General features: G+C 48.5%; 1 protein-coding gene across 1 annotated transcript in view; it reads right to left on the bottom strand.

Moving 5' to 3' along the window:
• Positions 1–20,719, bottom strand: part of rptor (regulatory associated protein of MTOR, complex 1) — a 151,395-nt gene that overhangs the window by 80,437 nt on the left and 50,239 nt on the right. Inside the window, 3 exon segments of the mRNA XM_029121917.2 lie at positions 6,982–7,157; positions 11,521–11,667; positions 14,014–14,172. Of these exon segments, the coding sequence (XP_028977750.2) occupies positions 6,982–7,157; positions 11,521–11,667; positions 14,014–14,172 (482 nt within the window).

Below are 20,719 nucleotides of genomic sequence, written 5' to 3'. Positions count from 1 at the left end.
GATGTAATGTTTCCGGATTGCCCACATGCAAGCCCAGTAGCTCTTACCAGCTGATAATCAAAATTGCTCATAACAGATATTACAAATATCAGCCAGTAAGTGTTGGTGGAGGAGTTGGTCAGAGGATGCATTTCTCAATCTCCAACTCTCCCGACTCTGTTGAGAACTGCTGTGATATGGCAGAGAGTACAAGGCCTTCAAGATACTACAAATTCTAAAATATTCAAAGGTATTTAGAGGTTAAGGCCGTTGAACCCAATCCGCATGCACAGCAGGTCACAGGAAATCTGAGTGTGTGAGGCTATGGAGGTCTATGCCACTACACTCACCACTCAACACAGATAAGAGCAGAGAGAACGCAGACCTGGTTACAATACATTTCAATTGAATTAATGAAGTCCACGGTTCAGAGGAAGTACCAACGGGGGTCTGGTTCACACTCATTCGTCCGCTCTTCCATTAGACCCAGGACATGTGAGGACAGTGACGGGGGTAGGCTGTGTGTCACACAATTTGTGTCTGTTTGTGTGCGCCACGAGTGCACGCAAGTTAAATCTTCCCTCTCGATGGACCCGGGAGACGTGGGGGGGGGCAGAGAAAATTCTGTTCGGCTTCAAACCATTTGTGAAACGACAAACATTGGCTGCCATCCGGGGATATCCAGCCAAACGAAAGGTTTGAAAAACGACAGTTTGAGAAAGAGGCTCCTTGATGACGCACTCTCATTATGAATGGATGAGTCCTGCCTTTTGAAGGGGCTCCACCACGCCCGCCATCACTGACGACGAGGACAAGCTCCTCGAGGAGACTGACGTCCACGTTATACGGAGGAAAGCTGAGGTCGCTCGGCACGCAGGCGCACACACGCAACCAAGCACACACGTGTGTGTAAGTGCATGTCTCTGCGCCCGCGAGTCCATCTGTGTGTGTGTGTGTGTGTATTAGACCTTCGCCTCCATAATGCAAACACACACGAGATGCCCAGGTGGCGTGCCTGGCATGAGGAGAGTGGGCGGAGGCACTAACGCTCCGGGATATTGAGGCAGTCACCTGCCAAGGACTTGGCAGAAGAACCAGAGCCTCCTTTAAAGATTCAGCAGAAAGTCGCCGCCACTCCGCTTGGCCGTATGAGTCTCCTAACCCGCTGATCAGTGAACAGATTCCCCCAGGCATCGCTGCCTGCACCTCCTTTAAGTTCCTTATTCAACACCACTCTCTTCTCTCCCCTCCTTATACCCGTCATTTCATTTCAATTCTCTACCTCCACTATCACAACCCCACAACCCCCCACCCCCAAAGCAGTGCTCGATCAGTAATGATTTTATGGCCTGACGTGTGAGGGAGCCGTCTCTCTCACACTTATTATATTATTTCTCCTCTCCTGATCTCCCTCCCTCCCTCCGCCGGCGCATCGCGGGCACGTTTGGAGCCGGCGGTAAGCCATCACATCTCGGTGAGGCTTCTCCTGTTTTTATACCTGCTCCCCTCACTGTGGAGCTGAATGCATTAAGAAGAGAATGATTTCCCTGCGTGAAGAGGGGATCTAGGGCGGAGAGAAAGGACAAGCAGGTTTCAATGCAGTCTAGAAAAAGGGTTAGACCGTTGATTTGTTTTGCATTAGAAAAAAAAACATATTCCCAAACTCCCGGTATAAAAAATGCATTTAAAATTGTAACAGACCCTCATGCAATTTTAAACTTGGCTCCAAAAAAACACAACCTACTGTTATATTACATTATCAGCTGCATTTATTTCCAACTGTTAAAATGATAAATTATCAAATTAGTCCATTGGGAATCAAGTCGACAGTCATACTATTAAATATCAGGTTTCAAATTGAGCCTAAACATAATATTCTTGCAACAAATGGCAAAAGACTTCTAATGACCATTGAGACATTAGTTATTTATTGTTCTCACCCCAAGAATAATCACCAGATTACCACTTCTTGGAAAGGCCACTTGTCCCTGATGGTACCAAGGCAGGTACAGTGGGGAGAACAAGTATTTGATACACTGCCGATTTGGCAGGTTTTCCTACTTACAAAGCATGTAGAGGTCTGTAATTTTATCATAGGTACACTTCAACTGTGAGAGACTGAAAATCACATTGTATGATTTTAAATAATAATAATAATAATAATAATAATTAATTTGCATTTTATTGCATGACATAAGTATTTGATCACCTACCAACCAGTAAGAATTGTAGACCTGCACAAGGCTGGGATGGGCTACAGGACAAGCAGCATGGTGAGAAGAAGGCAAATGTTGGCACAATTATTAGAAAATGGAAGAAGTTCAAGATGACGGTCAATCTCCCTCGGCCAGGGGCTCCATGCAAGATCTCACGTCGTGGGGCATCATGAGGAAGGTGAGGGATCAGCCCAGAACTACACGGCAGGACCTGGTCAATGACCTGAAGAGAGCTGGGACCACAGTCTCAAAGAAAACCATTCGTAACACACTACGTCGTCATGGATTAAAATCCTGCAGGGCACGCAAGGTCCCCCTGCTCAAGCCAGCGCATGTCCAGGCCCGTCTGAAGTTTGCCAATGACCATCTGGATGATCCAGAGGAGGAATGGGAGAAGGTCATGTGGTCTGATGAGACAGAAAGAGCTTTTTGGGCTGAACTCCACTCGCCGTGTTTGGAGGAAGATGAAGGATGAGTACAACCCCAAGAACACCATCCCAACCGTGAAGCATGGAGGTGGAAACATCATTCTTTGGGGATGCTTTTCTGCAAAGGGAACAGGACGACTGCACCGTATTGAGGGGAGGATGGATGGGGCCATGTATCGCAAGATCTTGGCCAAAAACCTCCTTCCTCAGTAAGAGCATTGAAGATGGGTCGTGGCTAGGTCTTCCAGCATGACAACGACCTGAAACACACAGCCAGGGCAACTAAGGAGTGGCTCCGTAAGAAGCATCTCAAGGTCCTGGAGTGGCCTAGCCAGTCTCCAAACCGGAACCCAATAAAACATCTTTGGAGGGAGCTGAAAGTCCGTATTGCCCAACGACAGCCCCGAAACCTGAAGGATTTGGAGAAAGGTCTGTATGGAGGAGTGGGCCAAAATCCCTGCTGCAGTGTGTGCCAACCTGGTCAAGAACTACAGGAAACGTATGATCTCTGTAATAAAAAAAAAAAAGTTTATTTACCAAATATTAAGTTCTGCTTTTCTGATGTATCAAATACTTATGTCATGCAAATAAAAACAAATGAATTACTTAAAAATCATACAATGTGATTTTCTGGATTTTTGTTTTAGATTCCATCACTCACAGGTGAAGTGTACATATGATAAAAATTACAGACTTCTACATGCTTTGTAAGTGGCAAAACCTGCCAAATCGGCAGTGTATCAAATACTTGTTCTCCCCGCTGTAACTGTGTCTTACTCCCACTTCAACAGCCAAAATGTTGTTGACAACAAAGAAGAAACCTCAGAAACGGGTGAGATAACGATTGGTGGGACCTTGGCCTTTTGTGAAAATGTGCCAAATATCCAACAGGCGAACACAATCAACCCAAAAAGAGATTTGAAGCGATTAGTTCATGAAAAAAATCCAATAGCACAGAAAAATCTTCGGCTGCGCTAATTTGTTTAGTCCACTGAAGTACCTGAAGCCACACTGTTTACAGCAGTGGACTGACTTACTCAAATAAAATCACCCAATCCATAATTTGTTTGCTTGTTTAACTCTAGTTGTTGAATTTGCCATTTCTCATGTGTGTGAGGCAAGATGAATTAGTCATTTTGACCAGAGGTTATGAAGATGAACAACAAACCTGATGAGGATACACAATAACCTGTAGCTACAAAAACAAACTTAGGAGGACAAACAGGACAAAAACATAAGTGGTGCCGTCAAAGAGCCTTTGGACTTGACAAGGAAACGCCGAGAGACACGCAGGGAGAGAGAGAGACACGCAGGGAGAGAGAGAGACACGCAGGGAGAGACACGCAGGGAGAGAGAGAGACACGCAGGGAGAGACACGCAGGGAGAGGGAGAGACACGCAGGGAGAGACACGCAGGGAGAGACACGCAGGGAGAGACACGCAGGGAGACAGACAGGGAGACAGACAGGGAGACAGACAGGGAGACAGACAGGGAGACAGACAGGGAGACAGACAGACAGACATGAAGTTCCAGAAAAATACTGTCAATGTGAAGAAGCAGCTGAATGAAAGACTACATCGGGGCATTACTGACAGGCAAGCCATCTGAATGGGCCATTGCCACGATGGCTGTACAAAGAACAGGTCAACCGGACCCAATTCACAGGCTCTGAGGACACGGCAGCCGGAGTTATGGGCATGCACTTAGTCCTCGTTAATATGATGGACACTTGAATGTCACAAGTAAACAATCACACGTGGCCAGGGTCAAAAAACAGCTAGAACAGTGAATCCACTGGCAGTGCAAAACACGGCCCAACGTTTAGCAGCATTTTACTAAGATCAGAGCTGTTCTAGAGAGCACTGCAAGTCACCAGACAGACAGCCAAGCAAAAAGACTGAAATATACAGAACAAAATGATTTAGACTAACAAGAACTACATACATGTACAATCAGGCTCTGCTTACCAACGGACCCTGTGGAAGAGGTAGTTAGACGGAGAAAGAATACAGTTCGATAGACTCTTTGCCAGAAGTAACAAGACTATCTAGGTTACAGTTTCTCTTGGCTCATACACTATTTAAGGTAAGGATCCATCTAACAAAGTTCTTCAAAGTGACCTGTCCTATAACATAAAATGTGAGGTAAAGGGGTCTGAATACTTTCCCAAGGCACTGTACATTCAACATGTCTCAATATTGTAAAAAAAAAACAACAACACACAACCGATGCTTTAGCATGACATAACAGACACACAAAGCTGGGTATTGGAGTTCACAGGATGAGACTTCAGATTACGCAGCGGGCTTCGGTAATCATCTCTTCCTTATTGGTAATCCAACAAGATCCTCAAAAGGCACTTCTTAAATTAAAATTCATGACAATGCAGAGAATGAAGGGCTCAGACCCAGGCTGCGTCCCACACGACAGCCTACGCCACAGCCAGGGCACTACTGCTGGCCTGGACCGTTCCAATAGGCCCTGGCAAGAAGAAATGCACGCAGGAAACAGGGTGATATGTGGGGCAAAGCAGTTGAATTAGAACAAGGAGAAAGTGGAAACGGCAATCCGCGATGTTTACGACAGGAATTGCTTTTTCAACTGCTCAGGAAAACATAGGTTGGTATGCAACACCCATGGATTTTACCACCATCTGTCTCTTTCACTTGAAGTGGAATTTACAAAAGGGGTTAGGGCCTGTTAAAACATTCATGATGCTTGGAATGGGCAAACTTTGTATCCAAATCTGAATTTATTACAAAATGCCATGACAAAATTGCATAACCTTGTAATACTTTAAGGGGCAATATTGCAAATGTTTGCATTGTAATATGATACAATGTCAATGTCATACAGTAACTGCAGTAATAGCAGAATGTGTTTTACAAAATCTATTCACCAGTTATTATATTACGCAGAAAATCTATTGTGCGTCTTTTGTTTTCAAATGGAAAAGGCAATTGTAATTTCAGCAATTTCATGTTTCATGTGTAAAGCTAAGGGGTGCCCTTTTTCCGCATGAGGAAATTGCATGTATGTGTGTTGTAATTGCATTAATGGTTTTAAAGTTAAACATCTTGGGTGAGATACGTTCAATTGGGTAACCTGCATCAATGAATGTGGTTGGAAATCAGCTGTCCAAATAGATCGAAATATTAAAAAGAAAAAAATCTATAGCTTTTCTAAGCTGGTTCCCCAAAAGTAAAACGGGAACTTACTAGAAGGCACAGGGGTGAAGTATGCCTTATAATGCACAGTCAGGGGACATTTCTCTAAAACTGAATATCCACCAAATGTCCATTATAAAAGAATATTTAACTTGCTGGTTTACAGAGAGGGCATTTGAAAGCAAACGAATATTGCTGCAGTTTACTCTGCTTCCACACGGAGAACACAATCTGCATAATGTCCATTTACTCCAAAAAACAGCCAGAACAGTGGATTCTGGCCCAGAGCCATGTTACCATGCGTCATTTTGACAGGCATTTTGGATGGAACAAGTCCAGTTCCACATTATATATTCATGTTTACATATACTAGATAATATTCGACATTCATAGAAATCCTAACATGAATGGGCTCAGCATACAGTTTACTACACAGACAGCTTGCATCCCATACATTGACATAACTTAAACGAAAGAGAGAGAGACAAAAAAGCAAGCACGAGACAAAGAAGCTAGAGCGAGAGTGAGACGGAGAAGAGACTGGGAGACGGAGAAGAGACTGGGAGACGGAGAAGAGACTGGGAGACGGAGAAGAGACTGGGAGACAGAGAAAGGAGGACAAAGAGGTAGATGAAATGAGAGTAAGAGAGAAGATGAGAGCTGAGAAGGGAAAGTGGGAATGTGTGTGTGGAAGATGTTTGGGAAGATAGACAAACAGGAGAGAAGAAAAGAGTGGAGAGTGAGCCGGAATGATAAAGTGAAGAGAGAGGACAGAGATGTTCAGGCTCATGTTTAATAGAGTGCACAGATTGGATTGATCTGGGCTCATGGCCTAATCCCATTGTGAATAGGAAACTCATTTCACTCACTGACATCCCGGTAAAGAGAGGGAGACACACACACCTCTCAATAAGAGGAATAAATTCATGAAGTAATCTTCGCCCAGCCGCTCCAATCGCGTCGATCCCCCCCCCACCCCAAGCGCCACGTCGACCCTCCCACCCCCCAACCACCATGTCGCCACTCCCAACCACTCCGTCGCCCCTCGCCAACCGCCCCTCGCCAACCGCCCGTCGCTCCTCCCAACCGCAGATCAAATCACAGATATTCTAGAGAGACTGTCCAGGATAGAGACCACCAAGTCGTGCGCTCTAAGATGGACACCGAAGACAGTGTGAAAAGAGCCATTACCAGCGCAGGGCGATCTTGATGGGCGTGGTGAGGCAGGAGGTGAAGAGGTCAGCTGGGAGGTCTGGGTTCATGGGCAGCAGCTCTAAGGCCTCGCAGGCAGCCAACTGGATGCAGTTCTTCATGGATGGGGGCAGGGGCATCTGGGCCAATGGGTGGTTTGGGTTAATGGCTGCCACCTAGGTGGGGGACACACAAAAGAAGCTTAGCGAGGCTGGTGAAGGTATACAGAAACAGTGCGGCGAGATTCCCAATGGATTAAATGATGGTCTTGGCACCTGATCTTTAGCCAACAGCTGGCAAATACAGTGGGGGCAGGCACAATTAGATTAGTCTATGCGATTCGACTAATATGAATCCTTTTTAAAAGTCCATCATCATGTAACCAGAAGAGGACCTTTGTGAATTAGCGGAGAGGAGCATCAGGTTGGTCACTGTGCCCCTTTCCCTATCCTGGGAGATGCATCTTTACTCCATCTGTAGCCTGGTTACTATTCATGTGAAATGCTTGGATGGGAATAGGTTAATATGTGGTTTATGTCCGGGTTTCAGGCAAGGACCCTGACAACTTATTTGGCCATCTGTGTTTGTTAACCCACTGATGGTGTGACTGATGCATGATGGGAGCTGATAATACAACTTCAAGAGAACCTTGCCTGCATAGCTGTATGCCAGCTTTGGAGACAGCACCACATGCCCAGTGTGAGACACCAGGGGAGATTGAGATAACCAGGACTATCCGCTAGAGGACAGGGAGATTCTGAGGGAGTGCTAAAACACTTTGTTTTAAAAAAAAAAATTGTCCTGAGTCTGTCAACAGCTGCAGAGCTGTGAGTGAGAGGTCTTCTCCAAAGACTTATGCCACTCATCTTCAGTACATTAGACACAGGCTCCAGCCAAACTGTCTCCACTAGTGAGGACAGACAAACTTCCTGAGACGGAACTCGTTCTCGGTCCTCCGCTCCTTAGTATATGCGGGGAAGAACACACGCAAACACACTCCAGGATCTCCGGAAACACACACGTCAATCAAATAAAAACGCGCGCTAGGCTCGGTTCCCCCCCCCTACACACGACTCCCCAACGTCTGATGCAAGCCGTGGTAAATCCAGTCTGCAGATATGAGAAGGCTTGCACCGTATTCCTGTGGGTAAGCCCGGCAGGTAAACACACTGTAACACAATCAGACAGACAGACGCGCCGTGTTCTCCATGTTTATTCCCCCCATCGGCAACATGCACATTCAATACACAGGAACACTCGGCGAGGCGCGTCGATGCTCTGTTGAGGGTGCAAGACCAGCCCCAACCAAATCACTGGGAGAGGACACCCTGAATAACAAACCTCAATGCTCCATGGTGATTACAGGCAGGATATGAGTCTTGGGCAGTTCTGAGAAGTCCCACTAAGCAGCTCCTTGAGGAGATCCCGAATTAATCCAAAGCCTTCCTGTCTAATTGAAGTTGTTTTTTATAAGAAGGGAACATCTACTGACATAGGGGACACGGTAGACAATTCAGAGAGCAAGCTAACATAACTGTGTGCTGCACAGCGCTAATGCTATGCGTGCCTGTTATTAAACACATCTGATGTCTTCTAAACAACGAATGGGGGAATGGAAGACAAACCAAAGCAACATGCATATTCTTAAGCACGCTACAGGCATGGCACTGGATCAACAACGTCGATAACAGTGTTGCTTCTCAAATAATGTGGAGCGGCGTGATAAAGCCTTATGGTAAACGCCACATTACTGCCAAAACAGGCTGCTTTATGCTAGACATCTATGATAATGAATACATTAGCATATTGTTATCTCAAATTAGCATGAGAATGATGGAAGGTTTTTACTTCATCGCACTACGGGTATTGGGAACAATTACGTTGACGTGAATTTTGAAATTGACACTAATTCGAAAGACTAATCCTATGCGGGAGTTCCATACAGGCACAGGGGAAGGCACAATACATACCACGTCTAAACACACACACACACACACACCTGAAAGAAAAAACACAGACTCATTTCCGCAAAACAGTTAATGCTGACTCCATACGGTAAGTTAAGACATTGAGCAGGAAGCACACTGCTCATAATAACAGCACTCAGACACCACACCCCGGACGGCAGGTCGCGTGTCTGTGAGAGAGAAGGGTGCGGGGGAGAGATAGAGGAGAGTGTTAGCACCAACCTTCTCCCGTGTCCGTCCCCCTTGTTCCCGGTGTACAAGCCCCTGGTGAGGCCCAGTCCGGCCCTGTGAGTCCACAGTGAGGCTGAGGGCGCGCGTTACTATGACGCGTGACTATGGCGAGGGCCCGCGTCACTATGACAACAGTGTGTGTGAGGAGCCGTGACGTGGGGCCACCACTAGTGGAGTGGTGAGAGGAGGCCGAAGGAGGTGGGGCACTCCCCACCTGGGTTCTCTCCTACAGCTTCCAGAAACTTCTGTAACACTACCTTTTCCTCCCTCCATCCATCCATGTCTTTAATCTCCATGCTTCTGTCGTTACCACTCTCCATCTTGCTCCCCCTCCATACCTGTCTCGCCCCAAGTCTTTCTTTCCACCTTCAGTCTCTCTTACCCCCTTTAAGTCTTTCCCTCTCAGTCACTCTCTCTCCCTCAGCCCTAACCCCCCCCGCCCCCCCCCCCGAACACTCCCTCTCTCAATCTCTCTCTACCTCCCTGAGGTAGTACATTGGAGACATTTTGCCTTCCGCTAGCTGGCTGATTTTATACAGCATGGCTCCTTCACTGGGGTTAGAAAGCTTCACATTAACACAAAGAGTTGCCGATATTCAAATACTGTACAATCCAACTATCCATGAGCAAAGCATTTACACTATGGAAATGTAATATCCTCAGTATCCCAGGGCCCATTAAGCAATAGAACAAACTCAATGACATCAACCAGGCTTGTCAAATAGCTTGTTCACAAACTCACTGGCCACGACTTTTCAATTCACACCCAGCACTAGGCTAGGCACAGTATAACACCCAGCGCCAGGCTAAGCACAGTATAACACCCAGCTAGGCTAGGCACAGTATAACACCCAGCTAGGCTAGGCTAGTCACAGTATAACACCCAGCTAGGCTAGGCTAGTCACAGTATAACACCCAGCTAGGCTAGGCACAGTATAACACCCAGCTAGGCTAGGCTAGTCACAGTTTAACACCCAGTGCCAGGCTAGGCACAGTTTAACACCCAGCGCCAGGCTAGGCACAGTTTAACACCCAGCGCTAGGCTAGGCACAGTTTAACACCCAGCGCTAGGCTAGGCACAGTTTAACACCCAGCTAGGCTAGGCTAGGCACAGTTTAACACCCAGCGCTTGGCAAATGTATCTTAGTTTGCATAATAATTTCCATAGCGTTTGAAATAAGACATGCATGTTTGAGACGTACCACATAGGATTGTGACTGTCAATCAAAGAAATATTGAGCAATACGTGCGCGGCCTGCACAGACACTTAATCCAGCTCTGACACATTCTCACAAAACACTGGGGGGGGGTTATATCAAAAATGTGGCACACAGTACCTCGAAAAATGGCGTATGGAGCTAAAATATCTGCAAGTTTACAAAACAAAATAAGCATTGTGTCTACAGCGTTCTTCTTCGATACGTCTGGGAAAATGTTGCATAATGTAAACAAGCCCTGACTGACCATAACAGTGAACCCATGAGGGGCCAGTTGAACTAACGCCTTTAAAATCACCTCACCCTCCGTCTCTCTACCTCCCCTTCTCTCCCCCCCCCCTTCATCCTCCCCCTCTCCCTCCCAACCCCTTCCTCCACTATTCTGCGCTGACAGCTTGAAGTGTTATTGCTGAGCTTGCCTCCAGTCCTGTCTATCCATCTCCACATCCTCTGGGGTCGTGACCCCTGTCGTCTCCGCCTGGTAAGCGCGAGACCCCGTACTTTGATAAAGGGGTAATGAGCAAGGCAGAGGTTGTTGTTGTTGAACAGTGCGTGAAAGTGCGGCGAACCATAAGTCAAAAGTCTCTAAGTTTGCGACACACTTCCTCATCTAGCCTCCTTTCACTATCATCCCTCCTGTCTCCCGCTCCTCCTTCACCCCCCGTGGAGCTCCTTCTCGCTTCCTCATCCTCTTATCATGCTTACTCACCCCCCCCCCCCCCCCGCCTCCCCTCTCTCCTATATGTATTCCAGATAGTCTGTAGCGCGTTCAAACTCCTCCATGAATAATGTAGGTGAGTGACAGTGCGGGCGGTGCCGGTCTGGTTAAATATTCACACGGGATGCCGGGAAGGAACCGCAGGAATGAAGAAACGGCAGGAAGGTGTTGGGATGGGTCCTGAACAGGCCAAAACCCTATGATTCATTTATGCATCTCCCATCACTGGGATCAGAGAAAGGAGACGGTCAAAATGCTTTTGCCTTAAGCTGGCTGGACATCGGATTTCAACGCACAATATATGCGCGCACGCGCGCATACACACACACACACACACACACACACACAGCGGGCTGTTGGTCTCGCTGCGGGGACGTTGGTGCGAGCGCATCTCTCTCCCACCCACCTCCAACTCCTGCTCCCTCTGCAGAGCGAACTGTTTGAAGGACTTGACGATGATGCCCGCGTTGGAACAGTCGTAGACGAAGATGGAGGGGCTTCCCATCCAGGTCTGGAGGTCGTAGACGGACAGGGGGATGTACTGGGTGTAGTTCTACAGGAACGAGACAGAGAGAGGGACAGACCAGTAAATACATTTTGTTCTGAGTCACACTGGGCTTGGGGTGAGATGTACATCACCCTGATTCCCCAAACAGCCAGAGGCTGACTCAACTCCCATAACAGCTGCAGGATCACACCGCACTGACAGCCCATACTGACAACGGAAATGCCCGCAAAGCCCTGGAGCTGAACCACACAGCCACAGTGGGACTGAAGGAGGGAACTCAGTGGGGCAGAGGGTACAGGAACGGGGAGGGTAGAGCGTATGGGAGGGGCAGAGTCTACAGGTGTATGGGAGGGGCAGAGTCTACAGGTGTATGGGAAGGGGGCAGAGTCTACAGGTGTATGGGAAGGGGGCAGAGTCTACAGGTGTATGGGAAGGGGGCAGAGTCTACAGGTGTATAGGAGGGGCAGAGTCTACAGGTGTATGGGAGGGGCAGAGTCTACAGGTGTATGGGAAGGGGGCAGAGTCTACAGGTGTATGGGAGGGGCAGAGTCTACAGGTGTATAGGAGGGGCAGAGTCTACAGGTGTATAGGAGGGGCAGAGTCTACAGGTGTATGGGAGGGGCAGAGTCTACAGGTGTATGGGAGGGGCAGATTCTACAGGTGTATGGGAAGGGGGCAGAGTCTACAGGTGTATGGGAAGGGGGCAGAGTCTACAGGTGTATGGGAGGGGCAGAGTCTACAGGTGTATGGGAAGGGGGCAGAGTCTACAGGTGTATGGGAAGGGGGCAGAGTCTACAGGTGTATGGGAAGGGGGCAGAGTGTACAGGATCCGGGGTGTTCGGAATGTACAGGACCCGGGGGGGCAGAGTGTATTGGAGCCGGGAGGTCAGAGTGTATTGGAGTGGGGGGGGGGGGGTCAGAGTGTATTGGAGTGGGGGGGTCAGAGTGTATTGGAGTGGGGGGGTCAGAGTGTATTGGAGTGGGGGGGGGGTCAGAGTGTACTGGAGCTGGGGGGGCCAGAATGCATTGGAGCGGGGGGGATGCACTGAGGAAAGAGAACCAGTAGCCCAGCTAAGACAGGGCCCATGTGTCATTCACAGTGGGTGCTTCGTTGTTGTACTGGATGAGTCTGCCCCAAAATGAGCCATCGCCGTAATAGCTATTTTGGTTTTTTGGTGTGGGTGTGAGTGAGTGAGAACTTTGTTGAGTCTAAGATCAGTGGACCTGGGGGGCGGAAGAGAATGCAAAAGGAGAGAGAGATGGAGAATGTGTGAGAAAGCGTGCAAGCAAGATGCCAAACGGTGCAGAAGAAGTTTAGCCAGAGGGAAATAGACCGTTGTGACTGTAATATATTTTTTCTGAAGGAAGGTATGAGGTAAGACACACTGTGGGGTAGCAGCTTTAATCTGGTTTACAAAAACACACTACGATCATACTCAAGCCTGTAGGAAGTGAGAAGCCTTCAAGGAAGTAGAAGATACGGTTATTACTTTAGGTGTTACCCGCACAAACCACTACAGGGCCAAATTATCACATCCCAAGTTAGCCCTAACCCAAGCAAGCCCTAACCCTAACCCAAGCTAGCCCTAACCCTAACCCAAGCTAGCCCTAACCCAACCAGATGGTCTAGGGCCTGAAGTCCTCTGGGCGGTAATGGAATACACCGAATATCAACAGACATAACTTTGGCGAGAAGGCTCCGTTTGGGTGCGGTGACTCTTTGGAATTGCCTAAATCAAATTGGGTACAGGAGGGTGGCATGAATAATGCATGGATACACTTAATGAAGGCTACATCCATGAGCGGTATTCTAAGAGCCGATCCTAAAACTCCAGTGGTTCACAGGAGGAACCATACAGGCCACCTAGAAGCCAAGCCCAAGTGAGCTCACTAGATTTAAAGCTGGCCTGAGGTCGTGTGCACTGTAAAAGAAAAAAAATTATATATATAATTTTTTTTTTTTTTTCCAACCAACGTTCCATCAGTTCTGACGGGACAAGCGGAAATTGCTGAGTAGCTGAAAGCGGAGGATGAACGGCTCTGCTCAAAGAGCTGCAGTCAGAACGCTCGAATATCCATGATCAACCTCTGAAAGGATACGAGAGAAAGAGGTGCACAGCCGACTGGCCCCTTCTACTGAGATATCTGCAACCCATGCACATGGTTAGAAATAGAATTGCGGTCGCCTTAGCGGTACGCTATATCTTGAAGCAGAACACGACCCGTGACAGCTTCGTCTCAAAACTCGTAGGGACCCTCAAGAAGCTCCTGCAACAGATATTTACTGCTACTATGAACTACTCAGTGAGCGGAGGCCTTTGCGAGACACTGAATGAGGGGTTATTGTTGAGCCTGTGCTGCCGGAGGCGTGTTTGTGTCTCTACGCCTCACCTTGTTGAACACCCAGATCTCTCCGTTGACCGTGGGCCGGGGGACGCCGTGGCCGTTGTAATGGAAGAGCACGCGCTCCTCCTTGGCGTTCCGTCTCAGGGAAGTGCACAGCTTTTTCACTTCGTCCACCGTGGGGTCCAAACTCTGCTTGTAACGGGCCTGGGGGAGAGACAGGGCAGAAAGGAGAGAGAGACCGTTATTGTCATTTGATGTGTATCGCGATCTTTGCTCGACGCGGCAATTCGCCGGCCCCCATCGGATCCAGCAACACGTGTCGGAAGAGTGGGAGAGAAGGTAGGGATTGGACGGGGACACACACACACACACAAGGAAAGATAATCCGTGAAGATGTATTTAATCATAACCCAAATATCCAGGTAAAGACAAGAAGGCACACATCAGAGGTCCCCCGTCCAATTACTCTGAAAGGAAAGGGCAGATCTTTCTAATGCAACTCACGCCTCGCTTTGGAGGCACCGGATGTTTAAAACAAAGACCATGTGGACTGACCATCTTCCAACCCAATGCCTAGAGACGTCGAAATAAGCAGACATACACAGCTGAAAGGTGGAGAAAAACCGAAATGCGGAAATGGCTCCGGGAGATTGTTTTCGGTTCCGTTCCACTGCCAGGTTTATAGGGGAGAGGTGTGTTTGCGTCAGCGCCTTTTCTAAGTAACAGAAGAGACCATTGTGTTTGTTGCTAAAGGCTACAGTGGCGTGTAACTGATTCAGCAGGGAAACATGCGTCACGGTTAATTAAGAGTGCTTAAGAGCAACAGGACAATGTCCTGCTTTTTTGCGTACTTTAACGCGGGTCCAGATCATCAAACAAACATCAACTACGCACAGTCGAATACGAGTCTGTCTTTCACAGTCAAATACAACACCCGAAATATTACCCAAACTGTAGAAATGAACTACCCCCCCACACAGCCAATAGACGACCGGGAAGCCGACGCAAACATCATCTATCAGTACCCACTCCAATATTTCAGCATCCAATCGTTACTGAACATCCTGCCAATTAGCAGTGAGGTGGCTCAGTCGCCGTCTTCCAACACAGTAAGCATACCGCCTGGTGAGATGAAGTTGCAGATTGAGTTTGGTGCAATCAGATAGGACCGTCTGAAAACTGACTGGCGGATAGATGGGCTCAATGATAAAACGTTGGTGTTAATGTCGTTAAAGTGTTACCGACAGCGGCTTATTGTGTTAACAGTTTTGATACTACTGTCTGAGTTACCATCTGAAAAAAAGGGTTAGGGATGCAGATGTAATTTGATCAGCTTTCGTTTAACTTTCCTCGACTGAAAAGAGGAAGGGAGGAGGAAAGAGGCAGAGTTCGAGGGTAAGTAACTGCGCGCGACTGCACACAACAGCGCCAATCCGTGAGTCCAATTTACACAAAGGGGCGCACTGATGACAACGCCAGACTGGAAGTTAGGAATTTAAGAACGACTCTGCAGAAACTCACGTGTGGTCCTCACATGGTCCTGAAGGGGGAGCTCTGGTACCTGCTACCCCCAAGTGCTCTCCTTGCAGGTGGAGTAACACTCCACTCCCCCGCTCGCCAACCCTCCACCTCAGTCTCTTCTGCAGCTAGCTCCCAATACCCAAGTGTCTTAACGGTCCCACGAGGTGTGTATTTGAGGAGCGTCTGCCCTGTCAGTGTCTATCTCTGCTGGTTGCCGTATTGAGGGTTCCCATTGATCCCTCCCGCTCTCTGAAGCCCTCGCCCGGCACACAAACGGCCGACAGTCGCAGGCGGGCACACACGCATGTTCCGCCGACAGTGGACCTGCGGGGGGGGGGGGCATAAATGCGCTAAAACGAGCCGGGACCAGGAAAAGCATACTGCCTAACACCTCTGAACGGCCCGCTTCACAACCATAAGTGTGATTAAAGCAGCATGGCGGGAGCGGCCGCCACCCCCCCCGGGACCGGCCTCTGCAGTGCATAGGGAATGGGGGGGCCGGCTGGAAGTCTAAATGGTGTCCAGTCGTTTAGGCAACGCGTATTTCCTAAAGCCATCCTTCTCAACGCTGACGTTCAGCCCACAGGGACATAAGAGACTAAACTCATTCTGATTACTGAGGGGGAAGACGGATGGCATTAGCAGCCCTCCATAAATCTTGACTAAACGTTGCGTAACCAGAGCCTGCGACGTGGAGACAATAGACGGATAAATGAGATTATACTACGGGCTTGTTTGCCGGTCTCATTGTTTTCTTGGGCTGGAAAACAAATATGAAAGATGAAGGTCCCAGACTCTGATGTTGTGTATGTTAATAATATCGGAATGCTAAATCAATCAAATGAACTTGCTCTTGCGAAGAGCCTTTTCTTCTACAAATACATTTGTTACGTGCTAATTAAACGCAGCCCGGGCCAAAGAGCAAGCATTGATCAGCAATATAACCCCGCTTGTTGACAATGACTGGAAATCTATTGAGCAGCATTTGTCTCAATCTGAAAGGTTATGTAAACATTACAAACACAGGCATTATTAAGCTGACGACGAGATCACACATCCAGCAGGCGGAGAACAAGAGGGGGAGAGAGAGTCCGTTCTGAAGCACTGTACCATCTCCCAGCTTTCAGCTGCCTAGATCAAATCCACTGAGGGGAAACGACATGAGTGGGTCTGTGGTCATCGTATTCTTTCATTCCACGTTCCCTTGTTCTCAAACACTCACTGACACCCACCCACACCAATCACAGTGATGACGTGTACGTACGATGTCAATGAGGGCACCTGGACTTTGGGTCAGATGTCTCTGCATGTGTCAACACACACACACACACACACACACACACACACACACAGCAGATAACACCTAGGGCTGACATCGTTCTGGTCACAGCATGGGTTAGCAGCAGCCATGTCATCTGATTTCCACGAAGCAGACCGTCCTGGCCAGTGACATAACATGACAGGAGTGTAACAGCAGAACCTCGTCACCTCGCACAGTTTTTCAGTAACGCCGTTCGGCACAGCGGAGAACATCGGAGGACATGAAACGTGTCCAAGTGTGAAAGCGTCCCCAGCGGCTGGCCAGCCATGAGTAATACGTTGTTAAGGACTGACGGGATGGCTCTGGTTGGTATGGATGAGTGGATGGTTGTCGGGGCATCAGCTCCCTAACCGGGCGCCAGAAGCCCCATGGGGTGTGGTCGTCACAGATACTGTGGGAGATTGTGTGACGTGGGGGACAACACACTGCTGGGCTTCCTGCTCAATCTCCTTCGCACTGAACCATCCCAGAACTGACCATGAAACCGCAGGCAAGCAATTATCAACCAACGGTCAGCAGTGTGACGTAGGGAAACGTTCTGTGCTACAGCCTTTTCACAACCTCAACTGACAGGAAAATCTTACTGTATTCAGGGAACTGACGGGAAAGTCCTACTGTATTCAGGGAACTGACGGGAAAGTCCTACTGTATTCAGGGAACTGACAGGAAAATCCTACTGTATTCAGGGAACTGACAGGAAAATCCTACTGTATTCAGGGAACTGACAGGAAAATCCTACTTTTAAAAGGTTGTATTCAGGGAATTAAAAGCCAAATACTGTTGAATTTATATGTTTGGCTGCAATCATAGCCAAAAAATGAATTGGATTATTTTTATTTTTAAACCCTGTCCTAAGTTTGTATCAATAGCTAAATAAAATTCCAGAGAATACAACTAGGAAGAATGAATTGGCCAATCTGCGGTCTAGAGAAGAATGAGGTCAGCACTCTCCTCACATAAACATTTTGAATGACCTGCATACACCCACACCATTCAAACAGAACAGATCCTTTATAACATAATTTACAATGTTAAGGAAGGAGAAATATTTCACTCAAGTGCAGTAATATCAGGCCACTTTGATAAAAATACCTTAATATGATCTCTGTGTTACATGGTCAGATGAATGGTTTTAATAGGACCTCAGTGTAACATGGTCAGAAGAATGGTTTTAATAGGACCTCAGTGTTACATGGTCAGAAGAATGGTTTTAATAGGACCTCAGTGTTACATGGTCAGAAGAATGGTTTTAATAGGACCTCAGTGTAACATGGTCAGAAGAATGGTTTTAATAGGACCTCAGTGTTACATGGTCAGAAGAATGGTTTTAATAGGACCTCAGTGTTACATGGTCAGATGAATGGTTTTAATAGGACCTCAGTGTTACATGGTCAGATGAATGGTTTTAATAGGACCTCAGTGTAACATGGTCAGAAGAATGGTTTTAATAGGACCTCAGTGTTACATGGTCAGAAGAATGGTTTTAATAGGACCTCAGTGTAACATGGTCAGAAGAATGGTTTTAATAGGACCTCAGTGTTACATGGTCAGAAGAATGGTTTTAATAGGACCTCAGTGTTACATGGTCAGATGAATGGTTTTAATAGGACCTCAGTGTTACATGGTCAGATGAATGGTTTTAATAGGACCTCTGTGTTACATGGTCAGATTAATTGCTGCTATGTGATACCATGCAGGGTAGGGATAGGAATGTGAGTAAGCTCATTGAGAATAATGGACAAATCAATGACTACCTAATCACGACCTTAGCAAATATGTCCTTGTCCTATTCTAAGAGACAGAAGGGCAGGCCAAAAACCTGCCAAAACTAAACCAGTGACTGACGTAGACTGGCTGAAGTACAACGCAGCCAACTGTCTTTTAACAGACTGGATTAGCTGTCGCACTCGTTCTGGCGCGCGCGCTCATATATACACACACACAAACAAGTTAATCAACCCTCCAAATAAGCTGTGCAGCAGCAGAGTGACAAAGTGTGTCGACGTGGACAGATAACAGGACTCCAGGCTCTGCACAGAGAAAATCCCCCGTTGCCCTTGGAACTGAAGTCATCCAGTGGACAAACACTGGGCCTGAAGCAGTTCAGACGCAGCGGGGTCCATCTCTCTAGAGTCAACACACGGCCACTTCGGCCTGGTGGTCCATTTCCACGGAGTGTTATGGAAAGCATGCCTACGGGCACGCGCCTGTCTTCAGTGCATGGAGTGTAAATCAGCAGAGGAGTGCTGCCTGTGTACTTCCAGCCTGGGAGGAGAGGACGTTAGCCTGGGTAGTTAGCGGTGCTGGCGGCAGGCCGAAATGAGCTGAGCTGCAGAAAGCCCCAGTGTTGTGTGTGTGTGTCAGCCCGGGGGTCACAAGCCGCTCTGTAAGCATCACATAACTCCAGACCATACAGCTAACACTGTTAGCATCACATAACTCCACAGACTGTACAGCTAGCATCACATCACTCCATTGACTAGACAGCTAGCATCGTTAGCATCACATAACTCCACTGACCATACAGCTAGCATTGTTAGCATCACATAACTCCACTGGTTTGCAGAGTGGGCCTATTACACAGATGGCCCTTAGCAAGCATCAGATAACTCAGCCATGGCCGTTGGGATAAACACAGCTTGAAGCCAAACATATAACTCTTCCCTTAGCCATTGTGCACTATAAAACCAGTGCCTTGAGCTTGCATGACTCTCGTCGATCTACTGAGTGCTATTGCAAAGCCCTTCAGGCGTCTCAGCCAGTAGGATTTGAGTAATAAAGCCAGACAGCCATCTAAATACAACTGTCCAGCTGGATCAGGGAGCCACATTCAGGGGTGCGCTGACAATGTATCTTGTTCTCTGCCACCCCAAATGACTCTGATCCCAATTTCCAGCAAGCGCAGCCCAAATCCTAATGGGAACTGATTGAGGCGGGACCAGGCCGGGGGCCAACAGGAGTGACGGAGGCGGGACCAGGCCAGGGGCGTCTGTGTGCGTGCGTGCGTCTGTGTGCGTGCGTGCGTGCGTCTGTGTGCGTGCGTGCGTCTGTGTGCGTGCGTGCGTGCGCCTGTGTGCGTGCGTCTGTGTGTGTCTGCGTGCGTCTGTGTGTGTCTGTGTGTGTGCGTGCGTCTGTGTGCGTGCGTGCGTGCGTGCGTGCGTCTGTGTGCGTGCGTGCGTGCGTCTGGGTGCGTGCGTGCGTGCGTCTGTGTGCGTGCGTCTGTGTGCGTGCGTCTGCGTGCGTGCATCTGCGTGCGTGCGTCTGCGTGCGTGCGTCTGCGTGCGTCTGTGTGCGTGCGTGCGTCTGTGTGCGTGCGTGCGTCTGTGTGCGTGCGTGCGTCTGTGTGCGTGGGGGCGTCTGTGTGCGTGGGGGCGTCTGTGTGCGTGCGGGCGTCTGTGTGCGTGCGGGCGTCTGTGTGCGTGTGGGCGTCTGTGTGCGTGCGGGCGTCTGTGTGCGTGCGTCTGTGTGCGTGCGTGCGTCTGTGTGCGTGCGTGCGTCTGTGTGCGTGCGTGCGTCTGTGTGCGTGTACTCCACACCGACCTAATTAGCAGCACCATACAGGGGTGTCAGCTGCACCTCAAGTGAAGGGATCTGGCTGTGGCTACGGGCGTACACACACACACACACACACACTGTGTGTTAAAGTGCCGTGGCAGGTCGTCATACACCTGGTCAGCAGGGAAAGACGGTGTCGTCTGCAGGTCTGCCTGTGTGTTACTCTGTAATGACTGTCAGCGAGGGGGTTGAACCCTGCGGTCAGTATAAACTGTCTCTAACCGTCAGATTCAGGCAGACGGCCCCTCGGTAGGTTAGTGTAGCTGTCGGCAAGGACCCATGATACACTGGGCCAGAGTGGGCTCACATTATTTCTCTTATTTATTTCTCGGCTCACTGACTAGTGGGTGTGTG

Source organism: Esox lucius, chromosome 9, assembly GCF_011004845.1.
Source record: "Esox lucius isolate fEsoLuc1 chromosome 9, fEsoLuc1.pri, whole genome shotgun sequence".
NCBI classification, from domain to species: Eukaryota; Metazoa; Chordata; class Actinopteri; order Esociformes; family Esocidae; genus Esox; species Esox lucius.
Note: the sequence above shows the minus strand (reverse complement) of the source record. Positions and strands in the feature narration are given on the sequence as shown.